This window comes from Hemitrygon akajei, chromosome 4, assembly GCF_048418815.1.
Source record: "Hemitrygon akajei chromosome 4, sHemAka1.3, whole genome shotgun sequence".
NCBI classification, from domain to species: Eukaryota; Metazoa; Chordata; class Chondrichthyes; order Myliobatiformes; family Dasyatidae; genus Hemitrygon; species Hemitrygon akajei.
The window spans coordinates 46,670,517-46,683,761 of NC_133127.1; the positions used below are offsets into that span (position 1 = coordinate 46,670,517).

General features: G+C 39.4%; 1 protein-coding gene across 4 annotated transcripts in view; it reads left to right on the forward strand.

Moving 5' to 3' along the window:
• The window catches only part of aimp1a (aminoacyl tRNA synthetase complex interacting multifunctional protein 1a), a 60,588-nt gene extending 53,514 nt beyond the window's left edge, over positions 1-7,074 (forward strand). For all 4 annotated transcript variants that reach the window (XM_073042495.1, XM_073042494.1, XM_073042497.1 and 1 more), the window contains exons 6-7: positions 5,140-5,308; positions 6,829-7,074. In XM_073042495.1, coding sequence (XP_072898596.1) covers positions 5,140-5,308; positions 6,829-6,995 — 336 coding nt within the window. In that variant the 3' untranslated portion in view covers positions 6,996-7,074. The remainder of the gene's footprint in view (positions 1-5,139; positions 5,309-6,828) is intronic.
• Positions 7,075-13,245: the final 6,171 nt, after the last annotated feature.

The following is a 13,245-nucleotide window of genomic DNA, read 5'->3' on the forward strand; positions in this document are numbered from 1 at the left end:
TGTTGGAGAGAGAGATTTTTGGTGAGAAAATAAACTTGCCAGCCTTTTGGACTCAAATCGTTGAATCGGGAACGTGGGTTCCTCGTTGTCAGTTCGAAGTCCTTTTCGGTGTTATCAGCCACTCGTTCCCCAGGCTAGGGGAAACGAACCACACGTGGCTTCCGAATAGCTTCCCATTATCACGGGAGCGATGAGCGATGGTGTCTCCTTCTGGTGCGTCGCTGGGGGACTGCCCCCTGCAGCCCCCTTTTATCTTGACTTGCAGAGTTGTAGATGTCAATCAAGGTGGGGTGATACAATCCCCACCCCACATTGCCCGAGGGTGTCCACGTAGCATGATAGCTGGCACGTAGCATAGAGTCGCAATCCACAAAGGTGTCTCCAAGAAACAATGGTCAAAATCCGTTGTGTTGTCTTTCTGAGGATTCTCTCTCATTTCCTGGGTCCAAGACCCGAATTAATAGCGATCTTGCGATTCTCAGGAAGGAGGGGGCTGGGATCATAACAGGACTAAGCACACATCCTTGAGGTGCACTTGTGTTGATTGTCTCTGAGATGGAGATAATTATCTGCGTCCATGCCTTCTGTGGTCTTTTGGTGAGGACATCAAAGATTCAGTTGCAGAACGTCATACAAGAGGCCCAGGATTTAAAACTTGTTGATTAGTACTGAGGGTGTGATGGTGTTGAGCACTGAGCTGTAATCAATAAGTAGCAGCCTGAAGTAAGTATTCCTGTTGTCCAGGTGGTCCAAAGCTGAGTGAGAGCCAGTGCGATTGCATCTGCTATAGACCTGTTGTGATGTATACTAATTGCGGAGGGTCCAGTTTCTTGCTCAGGCAGGGGTTAATTCTAGTCATGATTGACCTCTAAGCACTTTATCACAGTAGATCTGAGTCTACCGGGTGATGATCCTTAAGGCAGCTCTTTTTGAAATGTTAAAAATTTGAAGTGTTAGACCTGGGAACTTATTTCAAGTTTATTAGAAAATTTTACCTCAAATAAATTACTTTGGCTCATTTTATTTGCCATAAGAAAAAATGACATAAATTACAAACAACTTAGAAGCCTCTCAAGCCAAACTCATTAATCAAAAGTTGTTAAAGAAATGATGAGGGCATATCTCAATACTGAGTGTATCTGATGCTACCTTATGTTGATTTGATGTGGAAATAAATTACATTGGTGTGTAATCCTACTTAAATAGCAGTGTAACTATATACGTCCTAACTGTGAAATAAAGAAATAGCCTATTTTGTCAAAATCCACCACCATCCCTTCCCTCCAGTTTCACCCTATCCCACCTAAAAGTTAAATAGTCATTAATATTAATTGTGAAGCATCTTGAGAGAACCCAACTGAGAGTTTTCTTGTAAATATCAAATCAATCTTTCCAAAGGATTTTAAATTCCTCTGGCGTAGTTCAGAGAAGTATAGGATCAGTTGCACTCTGCTTCAGAATTCTAAGTTGGTCTATTATTGTCACATGTACCAAGGTACAGCGAATGGCTTGTCTTGTATACCATCCATACAAACTATTTTGTTACAGTAGTACATTTCTACCTATTCCAGTTTATTTCTGCTGATTATTTGCCCTTTGCGCAAGCAGTCCCTAGAGCAGTCTGTTTTGTCGTGTGTAAGAGTAAGCTGAATTATATCACATAACAATGTTATACTGAATCTGGGATGCAGTGGTTGGAGTTTGGACTTGGCAACTGCATATGTTTGTGCTCTTTGCCTGCTTTCACCTAGCCCTGTATAGAATTGAAATTCCTCGATCTCTAGCGCCAGTTTCAGTTTAGCTTCTCAGCAATAGAAGTGATTGTAACTATGTCTGCCTTATGTTTTCTGTGCATTCAATAGTATTAGAGACAGTTTTCTTATCAAGGTTAACATGGTCAGGGCTCTAAATTATATGTATCGATATAACAATAACAGCCTGTACATTCACCCTGGAATAGCTTTGATTTACAGTCGGCCCTCCTTATCCGCGGATTCCGCATGCACGGATTCAACCAACCGTGGATCGGGAAAACCCGGGAAAAAAAACTCCAGCACTCGTTGTTTGAGCATGTACAGACTATTTTTTCTTGTCATTATTCCCTAAACAATACAGTATAACAACTATTTACGTAGCATTTACATTGTATTAGGTATTATAAGTAATCTAGAAATGACTTAAAAGTACAGGCAGTCCCCGGGTTATGAATGAGTTCCATTCCTGAGTCCATCTTTAAGTCAGATTTGAGGTCAGAACAGGTACATCCGGTATTATTTAGCGTCAGTCAAACGTTTTTCTTAGTATATAGTACATATTTTACCTTTCTATGCATATAAAACACTTAAGAAACATACGTATTTCAATAATTAAACCACTGCGTTGCTTAGTAATAATTGTAGCTTTCATCAGGGCAGGGCCTTCACATTCGCCATTAAAATTGTTCCGATTGTTGACCGACTGTAGCTTAAGGCTTTTCCAGTGACCGATAGCGTTTCACCTCTTTCCGATCGCTTTATTACTTCCACCTTATTTTCAATCGTGATCATGATTATTTTCGTGAACAGAAATACCGCAGATTCAGAGCTGCGCTGGGTCCTAATGTCCACCGCACTGAACATGTGAAATAAAGTCCGGAGTTCCGCTGGATCCTAAAGACCACCGCACTGAGCCAGGTTAAATAAGGGACTTGAGCATCCGCGTTTTTTGGTATCCACGGGGGGTCTCGGAACCAATCCCCCATGGATAAGGTGGGCCGACTATTTATTCATTACAGTTGGCCCGTAGCAGCAAGACAAACTACAAATGCATTTCTCTTTAAACCATTTCATCACTGTTATACTATGGAGCTAATAGTCTTAAGTTGCCCCAAATATTCAATCTGGATGCTTATTGATCATCAAAGATGCCTTTCATCCTAGAAGTTAGATGGATCCAATAGTAAGGTTGACCATAAAATCCCTTTAGCCTGATTCACTATTTGGTGAGGCCACTGGTGATTTGAATCATAATTCCATCAATTTCTCATTCCATATTGTACCTTTCTCTAACAAACATAATTTACTGTACAGGTAGCTCCTTTCTGTTTTTACAAGAGCTTTGTAATTCTGACAATTTTTAAATGCTGTTGTTCTGATCTTAAATTGCTGACATCCAGTTCTAGACGCAGATGCATAGCAATACATTTTACTTGTGCTTATGAGTTCTCTTGTGACCTTATGCTCTACCTTGATCATTTTGTAGCTTTTCTATCTATATACTACTAAAGCTCTCGTGCTCTGTTTGTGACCTCCAATTAGCGCAAGGTGCATTACAGCAGCAGTTGTTTTGGCTAAACCGACTTAAAATTTGCTAACTTACAGAGTGCAGGCAAAGTTCAGGGTTATATATTCGTATAAAATTGTTCATTCGCAAAAATCAACAGGCTGCCTTTCACCCGAGAGCTGATCTGCCATCATGAAAATTGGGACACGACACCACGATGCATGCGCACGGCCAGCCTCAGCAGCGACACCAACTGGAGCAAAAGGGCAGGGCAGCTCTATTTCGAGCGGTCAGATTCTGCTAATCACCAGCATGTGCAGGATTGGGACAGATCTAACTGCCACCCATCAATAAGAGATCATTAAATCTTACTGTAATGATGTACTTTCAGTATTTTTATTAGCTTCTGCATAAAGGAATAGAGTACAAGAAGATATACAAGTCAAAAAAAAGTACTAAATACATTGTATTAAAAATACAGTAACAATCACAAAACCTTGTATTCATAAAAATTAAATTAAATTGTAATATTGAAATATTAAAAATCTGGTATACAGAAAAAAATCTAAACCCATTACCAAAGTCAGAGCTGTTAGGAAAAGCAAGAAAAAAAGTGGGAGGGGGACTCTTATCATATAATAAAATATATTATTAGCCACCATCTATACTTTACAACAAATCAAAGGTTTTGAAACTAACTCAAAAATGTTCCCCACAATATATAAAAGTCTTGACTAGGTTCATTTTTTTTTTCTTTACTAATTAGCTTTGGTCTTGGTAGAGGGTTAGATTTTTTTTAATAAAATAAAATTACTGTATTTCAATGTTACGAATTAATCAATCTGTATGAATATAGGGTAAGGAGTCTTTATATACAATTTAGTATAATGCATTGATATATATTTTGTACTCTGTATTCTTATATGTAAATTAATAAAAATACTGGAAAATAAAAAAACTGAACATCGGATCATCTCTAAATTTAAGCATGACATAACATCCCGTAACCCGTAATGACGTACTTCGAGACCCCCATAAAACCCTTTGCTGCAGTTAAAGGACAGCGGTGACTATATCACATCCATTTAGGAGAGCGTCAACCACATCATCAAGAATAATCAGCTTGCTTTGGTATTACTGCTTCATAACTTCCATCCAGCATTAGGGTAAAAAAAATATGGTCAGCCTAATTATGTCACGTGGGAAGAGAAGGGGGATGCCAAACGTCGTCAGGAAGCGGCAAGGAAAGGGAGAGAACAAGAATTGGATGAGGCCAGAGCTGCACACGACTCCAGGATCAAAGGGTCAGGACAAAAAAGATGAGGAGAAGAAGAAGATACAGAGGTATGCTCGACTCCAGAATGACAACAACAGGCACAGGAGGAGGGGAGAGGGAGCTGAGAAATGGACATCTCCAAGATCAGAGACAAAGAACAAACAGCAGAAGAGCTGAAGAAACAGCGCATTAAAGGACTGCACGTCCCCAGAATGACAATGAGAGGCACAAGGGTGGCAGATCAACCAGAAATGTTACCATCAGAATTGTCCTTCGTTAAATGAGGAGGAGCTATGTTTGCCTTGCTACATGTCTTTCTTCTTTAATAAACTGGTTTTTATTCTTCAATTTTCAAAGCAAAGCAATACCAATAGCATTAAGGAAAATTTCATGTTCATTCTGGTCACATCAGACTGCACTACCTTTCTCTCAAAGGGTGCCCCAATGGGTCACCCCATTGTCTTCATGAACAATAGAACTTGGACAATTGAATGCCCTGCATAGATTTTCCAAAATTATTGTAATCTTGAATTATGCATGTTCCAAACAAGTTTAGAATTTTTGCAGGTTTTTCTACAAAGTGAAATTTTCTGTTTCTGCAGATGCAAAATCGACTGGCAGTAATGCTGTGCAATCTCAAACCAGCTAAGATGCGGGGAGTAGTCTCACAAGCTATGGTGATGTGTGCAAGCTCACCAGAGAAAGTTGAAATCTTGGATCCTCCATGTGATGCCCTCCCTGGAGATCGAATAACTTTTGAAAACTATCCTGGTAGGTTGCTGATCTATTTTGCCAGCCCTTCATTGATTGTTAATTCACTAAATTGCCTTCAAGTTGGTCTTGAGGGTGATCACCTTGAATATAAATCTTCCTTTTAAATCTATTTGGACTGCTATATTCAAAACTTATAACTGCAAAAGCAAATATTAGGTATTGAAGGGACTCAAACCTTGGTTTATGCACTAAAGGCATAATTTGGGCTTGAATTGGTTAGTTTTCACTTTTAATTTTTGTCAGTTCCTTTGGAAGTAGAGTAGATTTTCAAAACTACAATAAAATCCCAGTAATCCAGGATGTTTAAGATTTTGGAATTAATCTGGCAGAGTTTTGAGATTATTGGATCTTACATCCATTAATACCCAAGAGAATGAATTCCAGCTTTTTAAAATGTTACATAGTTGTATAATGTTTTTGGGTGAACCTTATAAGTTTAAATGGAGCACAAGAAACAAGCCCCTGAAAGGGAGTGCCCCAGTGGTTCAAATGCTGAACCATTAGGATTCACAATCATCAGATAGTGGATTATCAGACTTGATTATGTTCATCAACTTAACTAATATTCTTTAATGTGTAACATGACAATCTTAAATTGTCACTTTTGTGCCTTTATAATTTGTCTCCCTGCCCTTTGTTTTCTTTGTTCCTTCATGCCATTTTGAGTTTCGCTATAGAAGTTATCGTGTCATTTTTTACTTCTGTCCATGTTGAGTTTCAATAACCTCTTAAGCAATAATTTAATTAGTGAATAGTGTATTAATGGCACCTTTCACTTAATGTTCCGATGTCTGAAGCCCTCCATTGTTCGGGGTTGACCATGGTGTTGCGTCCTAGCTGTCATACGCAAGGCTGGGCAGTACAATATGGAGAGCAAGCTGTTGCCCATGCAATAGGCTTCCTCTCTCTCCAAGCAGCTGATGAATCCAAAGGAACAGCAGAGACCGATACAGTGGTATCGCAGGAGTTACCAGTCAATGTTGAACTCAACGTAGGACTGCCTGAGGGACTCCAGCTCTGGATTTTTCATTGAGGTTTACTCCTGAAGCTTTCCCCATGAGTGGGTATAGCTGTAAGGCAGCGAAGGTTTGAGATCAGAATTTCCCAGATCAGCTGCTGATCACGGCTAACAAACCCCATCTGCCTTGGTAACCGGTTTCAGTAATCTACCTTTACCCCTATTTCTGTCAGTATAAATGGTTCTGCGGGGCTTAGTAGCTAAGCCACACGTGAAAGTCAGAAGCTGTACTTGGTTGTCCCCAGAACAGCCCTCACTTCTCACCCCCAGCTATGACTACCTTAAGGAAAATTTTGATGTACATGTGAGAAATAAAGATATAATCAACTTTTATGTTTCCTTTGTACTGTTGAATTTGGTATTGCGTATTGTTTGGTATTGTTACTGGTATTGGTATTGTTGGTAATGTTGAAACAACTTCCTGCAAAGCTAGTAAGTATGCATGTGTTCCTTTCCTTTGAATCTGCACTATTTAATGAATTCTGTGTTACCTCTACAGGTGAACCTGACAAGGAGCTAAATCCAAAGAAGAAAATATGGGATCAAGTTCAGCCTGATCTAAGCACAAATGAAGAATGTATTGCCACATACAAAGGAACCCCATTTGTGGTGAAAGGAAAGGGTGTTTGCAAGGCTCAGACAATGGCTAATAGTGGAATCAAATAAATTATTATTTCTGTAAAGTTAATAAATGTCTAATATTGCAAAAAAAAAAATAAATACTTGAAAGCATTGCGACCTCAAATTATTTGTAATTGTGCTTGCATATTCCATATATTGCAAATATAACTGGTGTAATATCTAAGAAATGGTTCCTTAAGGTTGTTGTAGCCGGGGAGGCAGTGGGGACAAGCTCCCACTACCTATTAAATGCTCCTCATGGCATGCATCTCAAATAGACTCTGACAACCAAGTCTACTTCCTGGAAATGGACGGTTGACTTTTCAGATTGAGACCTTTCTTCAGGACTGAATTAAATATCTGAATAATATACAGTACCTACCTTTTGAAGAAATATCATTGAACCTTAAACATTAAATATGTTTCTCCATGTTTGTTGCCTGCTAGTTTCTAACATCAATATTTTTGCAAGATTGACATCTGCTGTCTTTTTTTTTAATGCTTTCTATTCTGAAATCTATTTTCAGTGAAATAATTTTGTGGTGTAACCCTTGAATACATCTTACTGTCTTTCATTAACTGCAGCAAATAAAGTCTTCTAAGCAAAAAATATTTTTTCTACCCTCACTGCAGAAAATTACATTGTTGGTTGTCATTATGAAGAACAAGTGATTTGTGAAAGCTGACTGGAGAAAACAAACACAAGATTTTCTTTTACAGTATCTTCTTTTGTCCAAAAGCTGTTTTCTTATGTGTAAAGAATTCAATTACATTTACTGCTATTATTTTTTTAAAAGGCTTCCTGTATTCTGTGATAGAATTTAAACAATGGTACAGAGTTGTGCATCTTAATTGCTAGTCTTTTCTGCTATTTATTATGTTTTCAGCTGTTAAAATAATCTGAATGGTCTGAGATCACAGAGTTCAGAGATGAAGACAACAGCAAGTTCCAGAACATGGTTTGCAAAAGGCTAGGATGCAAGTACGAGTAATTACAAGAACTAGCAATGTTGATGTTTATTGCAGGGTGTAATTGAGTACAAAAGTATGGAAGGTTGTGCTTCATTTATCAAGGGCATTTGTGAGAACACAGATGGAATGCTCTAAAAAAAAAAGGTCTCCAATGAAATCAAATCTTTAGGAAGAAATGACAAAATCAGAAGATGTAAAATCCTGGCTAGCGTTTTTAAAAACTGCAAGGGTAAAGTACCATAATGGAAGTTGCATACAGTTCTCTGGACAGTAACCAGGATGTGGGGTACAAATTGCAATGAGAGATAGAAAAGGCATGTTAAAAAGAACAATTTGTTGATGGTCATGCGGATTTCAATATGTAGGTGGAAAATTGGGTTGATGCTGGATTCCAAGAAAAGCTATTTGTAGAATGCCCTTGAAGTGGCTTTTTAGAGCAGTTTGTCATTGGGCCCACTAGGGAAAAGGCAATTCTGGATTGGGTGTTGTGTAATGAACCAGATTCAGGAGCTTAAGGTAAGGAACTCTTAGGAGAAGTGATCTCACATAAAATCCACCCTGCAGTTAGAGAGGGAGAAATTAAAATCAAATTAGCAGTATGAGTATTAATGTTGAGTAAAGATAATAATGGAGACATGGGAGAGGACGTAGCCAAAGTTGATTGAAAGTGGACACTAGTAGGGACGATAGTAGAGCAGAAATGGCTGGTGTTTCTGGGAGTAATTGGAAAGATGCAGGATTGGTTCATTCCAAAGAATTAGAAGTGAGAGGATATACAATATAGCAAAAATTAGTGAGAAGCTAGAGAATTTGGAAGCTTTTAAAAACTAACAGAAGGCAACTAAAAAGCAATAGAGAGAGAAAAGATGAAATATAAAGATAAGCTAGCTGATAATGTAAAAGAAGATACCAAATGTATTTTCAGATGGAGTTTTTTTTTAAAAAAAGGCGAGTGGATATTAGACTGCTGGTTAATGATGCTGGAAAGGTAGTAATGGGGAAAAAGAAATGGCAAATGAACTGAATAAACATTTGTATCAGTTTTCGCTGAGGAAGACACCAGCAGCGGGCCAGAAATTTGAGAGTGTCAGGAGACAGAAGTGAGTCTCGTCACTATTATATCACTAAGGAAGAAGGTGCTTCGGAAGCTGAACCTGGACCTTTAGCAATTTTCCTATTGCCACAATAAGTCTACAGCAGATGCAATCACACTGTCCACTCAGCCTTGGATCACCTGGAAAATAGGATGTTAGGCTGCTACTTATTGACTACATCTCAGCATGCAACACAATCAAACCTTTGGTTCTAATCAAAAAGCACCAAAACCTGGGCTTCTATCCTGATACTTGATTTTCTCATTGTGAAACCATAGTCTGCATGAATTGGAAATAACATCTCACTGACAATTGACACTGGTGTACCTCAAAGGAGCGTGCCTAATCCACTGCTCTACTCTACACCTATGACTGTGTGGCTAGGCACAGCTCAAATGCCACCCATAAATTTGCTAATAACACAACTGTTGTTGGCAGAATTTCAGATGGTGCTGAGGAGGCATACAGGAGTGAGATAGATCAGCTGTTCGGTGTTAATCAGCAACAAATTTGCACTCGAGTTATTAAGACCAAGGAACTGATTGTGGAAGGGTAAGTCAAGGCAACATGCATAGTCACTGAGGGATCAGAAGTAGAGTGGGTAAGCAGTTTCAAGTTCCTGGGTATCAACATCTCTGAGAATCTATCCTGGGCCGAACATATTGATGCAATTACAAAGGAGGCATAACAGCAGTTATTAGCAGCTTGAGGAGTTTCTACATGTGTACCATGGAGAGTATTCTAACTGGTTGCGTCAGTCTGGTTTGGAGGGGCCACTGCACATGATAGCCTCCAAGCATCCAGGAAAACAAATTCAAAAGGCGATGCCTCAAAAATGCAGCATATATCATTATGGACCCCCATCCTTCAATGCTACCATCAAGGAGGAGGTACAGGAGTCTGGAGACACACATTAATGTTTCAGGAAGTTTCTTCCCCTCTACCATCAGATTTTTGAAAGGACAATGAACCCATGAACACTTCCTCAGTATTTGTCCTTTCTAAACTAATTAATTTCTTAATTAGATTTAATTTATTTCTTTATATATTCTTAATGTAATTTATAGTTTCTATTACTTGTATTGCACAAAAGAACAAATTTCCTGAAATGTGCCAGTGATATTAAACTTGATTCTGATTCTGAAAGGTCTGAAGGTACAGTGCCTATAAGAAGTATTCACACCCTCGGAAGTTTTCGTTTTTTATTGTTGTACAAATGTACACCATTGAATCACTGTGGATTGAATTTGGTGTTTTTTTTTACACTGATCAACAGTTAAAGACTCCATGTAAAACTGAAACATCTCTACAAAGTGATTGAAGTTAATTACAAATATAAAACATAAACAAATTGATCGCATAGATTCCCCCTCCTGTTAATATGACACCAACTCATAACTGGTGCAACCAACTGGTTTTAGAAGTCACATAATTAGCTAAATGGAGATCACCGTATGCAGTCAGGGTGTTCCAATTGATTGTAATAAAAATATACCTGTATCTGGAAGGACCAACTTCTGGTAAGTCAGTATCCTGGCAAAAACTACACCATGAAGACAAAAGAACACTCCAAGCAACTCTGTGAAAAGGTTATTGAAAAGCTCAAGTCAGGAGATGGATACAATAAAATTTCAAGTCACTGAATATCCCTTGGAGTAGTTAAGTCAACCATCAAGAAATGGAAAGAAGAAGGCACAGCTGTAAATCTACCTAGAGCAGGCCATCCTCAAAGACTGGGTGAGAAATGACTACTGAGGGAGGCCACCAAGAGACCGGAGAAGTTACAAGCTTCAGTGGCTGTGATGGAAGAGACAGCACATACAGCATCTGTTGCCTGGGTGCTTCAGCAGTTGCAGCTTTATGGGAGAGTGGTACAGGGAAAACCACTGTTGAAAAAAACGAGTAATCTCAGCTAGAGTTTGCCAGAAGGCATGTGGGAGACTGTGAAGTCAGCTGGAACAAGGTTCTATGGTTTGATGAAACCAATATTGAGCTTTTTGGCCATCAGACTAAACGTTTGGTGTAAGCCAAACACCGTACATCATCAAGTACACACCATCCCTACTGTGAAGCTTGGTGGTGGCTGCATCATGCTGTGGGGATGCTTCACTGCAGCAGACCTTGGATGGCTTGTGTAGGTAGAGGCTAAATGAATGCAGCAAAATAGAGGGAAATCCTGAAGGATCACCTGATGCTGTCTACAAGAGAACTGACAGGAGCAAATTTGTTTTCCAGCAAGAAAATGATGCCAAACATAAAGCCAAAGCTACACAGGAAAGACTTAAAAACAACAAAGTTATTGTCCTGATGTGGCCAAGCCAGAGTCCAGACCTCAATCCAACTGAGAATTTGTGAGGGATGTTCAATCATGATCCCCATGCACTCTGACAGGGCTTGAGAAGTTTTGTAAAGAAGAAAGGGAAAAAATTGCAGTGTCCAGATGTGCAAAGCAGATAGAGACCGATCCACACAGACTCAAGGCTGTATTTGCTGCCAAAGGTACATCTACTAAATATTGACTTCAAGAGGGTGAATACCTATGCAATAAATTATTTTGAGTTTTATATTTGTAATTAATTTAGATCAGTTTATACAGATCTCTTTTTACTTTGATGCAGAAGAGTCTTTTTCTGTTCATCAGCGTCAAAAAAGCCACATTAAATCCACTGTGATTCAACATTGTAAAAAAAACATGAAAACTTTCAAGGGGGATGAATACTTTTTATAGGCACTGTAGGTAAATCAGATGGATTACACCCCAGGGTACTGAAAGAGGTAGCCGAAGAGATTGTGGAGGAATTAATCTTTTAATCTCTCGAAATTCACAAGATTCTGGAATGGTTCTGGAAGACTGGGAAGTAGCAAATGCCACTTTACACTTTAAGAAGGGAAGAAGGCAAAAACAGGAAATTTGCAGTTAGCCTGAAATGTTGGCAAGACAATCAGTTGGCAAGATGTTAAGAGTCATTTATTAAGGGTGAGGTTTTGGAGTACTTGGAGGCATGTGATAAAATAGTCTGAAGTCATTATGGTTTCCATAAGGAGAAATCTTGATCTGCTGAATGGCAAAAGACAAAGAATGGGAATAAAGGGGGGCTTTTCTGGTTAGTTGCTGGTGTCTTATGGTGGTTTGCAAGAGTCTGTTTTGGGACTGCTACTTTTCACATTATATGTCAATAATAAAGATGACAGAATTGTTGGCTTTATGGCCAAGTTTGCGGATGATGCAGAGGTTGGTGAAGGGGCAAGTAGTGTTAAGGAAACAGGGAGTCTACAAAAAGATTTGGACAGATTAGGAGAGTGGGTAAATTAAGTGGCAGATAGAATATAGTATAGGGAAGTGTATGGTCATGCACATTGGCAGAAGGAAAAAAAGTGCAGACTATTTTTGAAAAAGAGAGAAAATTCAAGGTGCAATGGGATTTGGGAATCCAGTGCAGGATTCTCTAAAATAAACTTGTAAGTTGAGTTGGTAGTCAGGAAGTCAAATGCAATGTTAGCATATTTCTAGTTCCCTTAAAATGAATAAGAGCTAGGATGTCATGCTGAGGCTTTATAAGACATTGGACAGATCGCACTTGGAGTATTGTAATCAGTGAAATGGGGACACCACTTTTTCCCTCATTAGGGAGAGACAGAGCCTGTGGTATGTCGAATTACCGGGTGAACAAATAGTCTTTGGGTACTGCGTCTATGTCTTTATTGAGGCTTTGCTGAACAGATGAGTGCTCGGTGGAGGGTCCCGATGCTTTTTAGCCGGTGGGGGAGGGGGTTTCGCTGTCTTGCTGCTGCTTGTGTGTGGGAAGGGGGAGCTGGGGGGTTCTTTGGGGTTCTAACATTTAACTGTCTTTCATTCTTTGGGGCATTCCTCTGTTTTTGTGGATGCTTGCGAAGAAAAAGCATTTCAGGATGTTGGCGCCTGGCCAAGTGGTTAAGGCGTTGGTCTAGTGATCTGAAGGTCACTAGTTCGAGCCTCAGCTAAGGCAGCGTGTTGTGTCCTTGAGCAAGGCACTTAACCACACGTTGCTCTGCAACGACACCGGTGCTAAGCTGTATTGGCCCTTGCCCTTGGACAACATCAGTGGCATGGAGTGGGGAGACTTGCAACATGGGCAACTTTCCAAGGAGCAAATCCATGGTCTCTCAAGACTAACAGATGCCTATATAAATGTACCTGTTGAGTTTTGGGCTTTGTATCTCAAGAAAGGATGTGCGAGCATTGGAGAAGG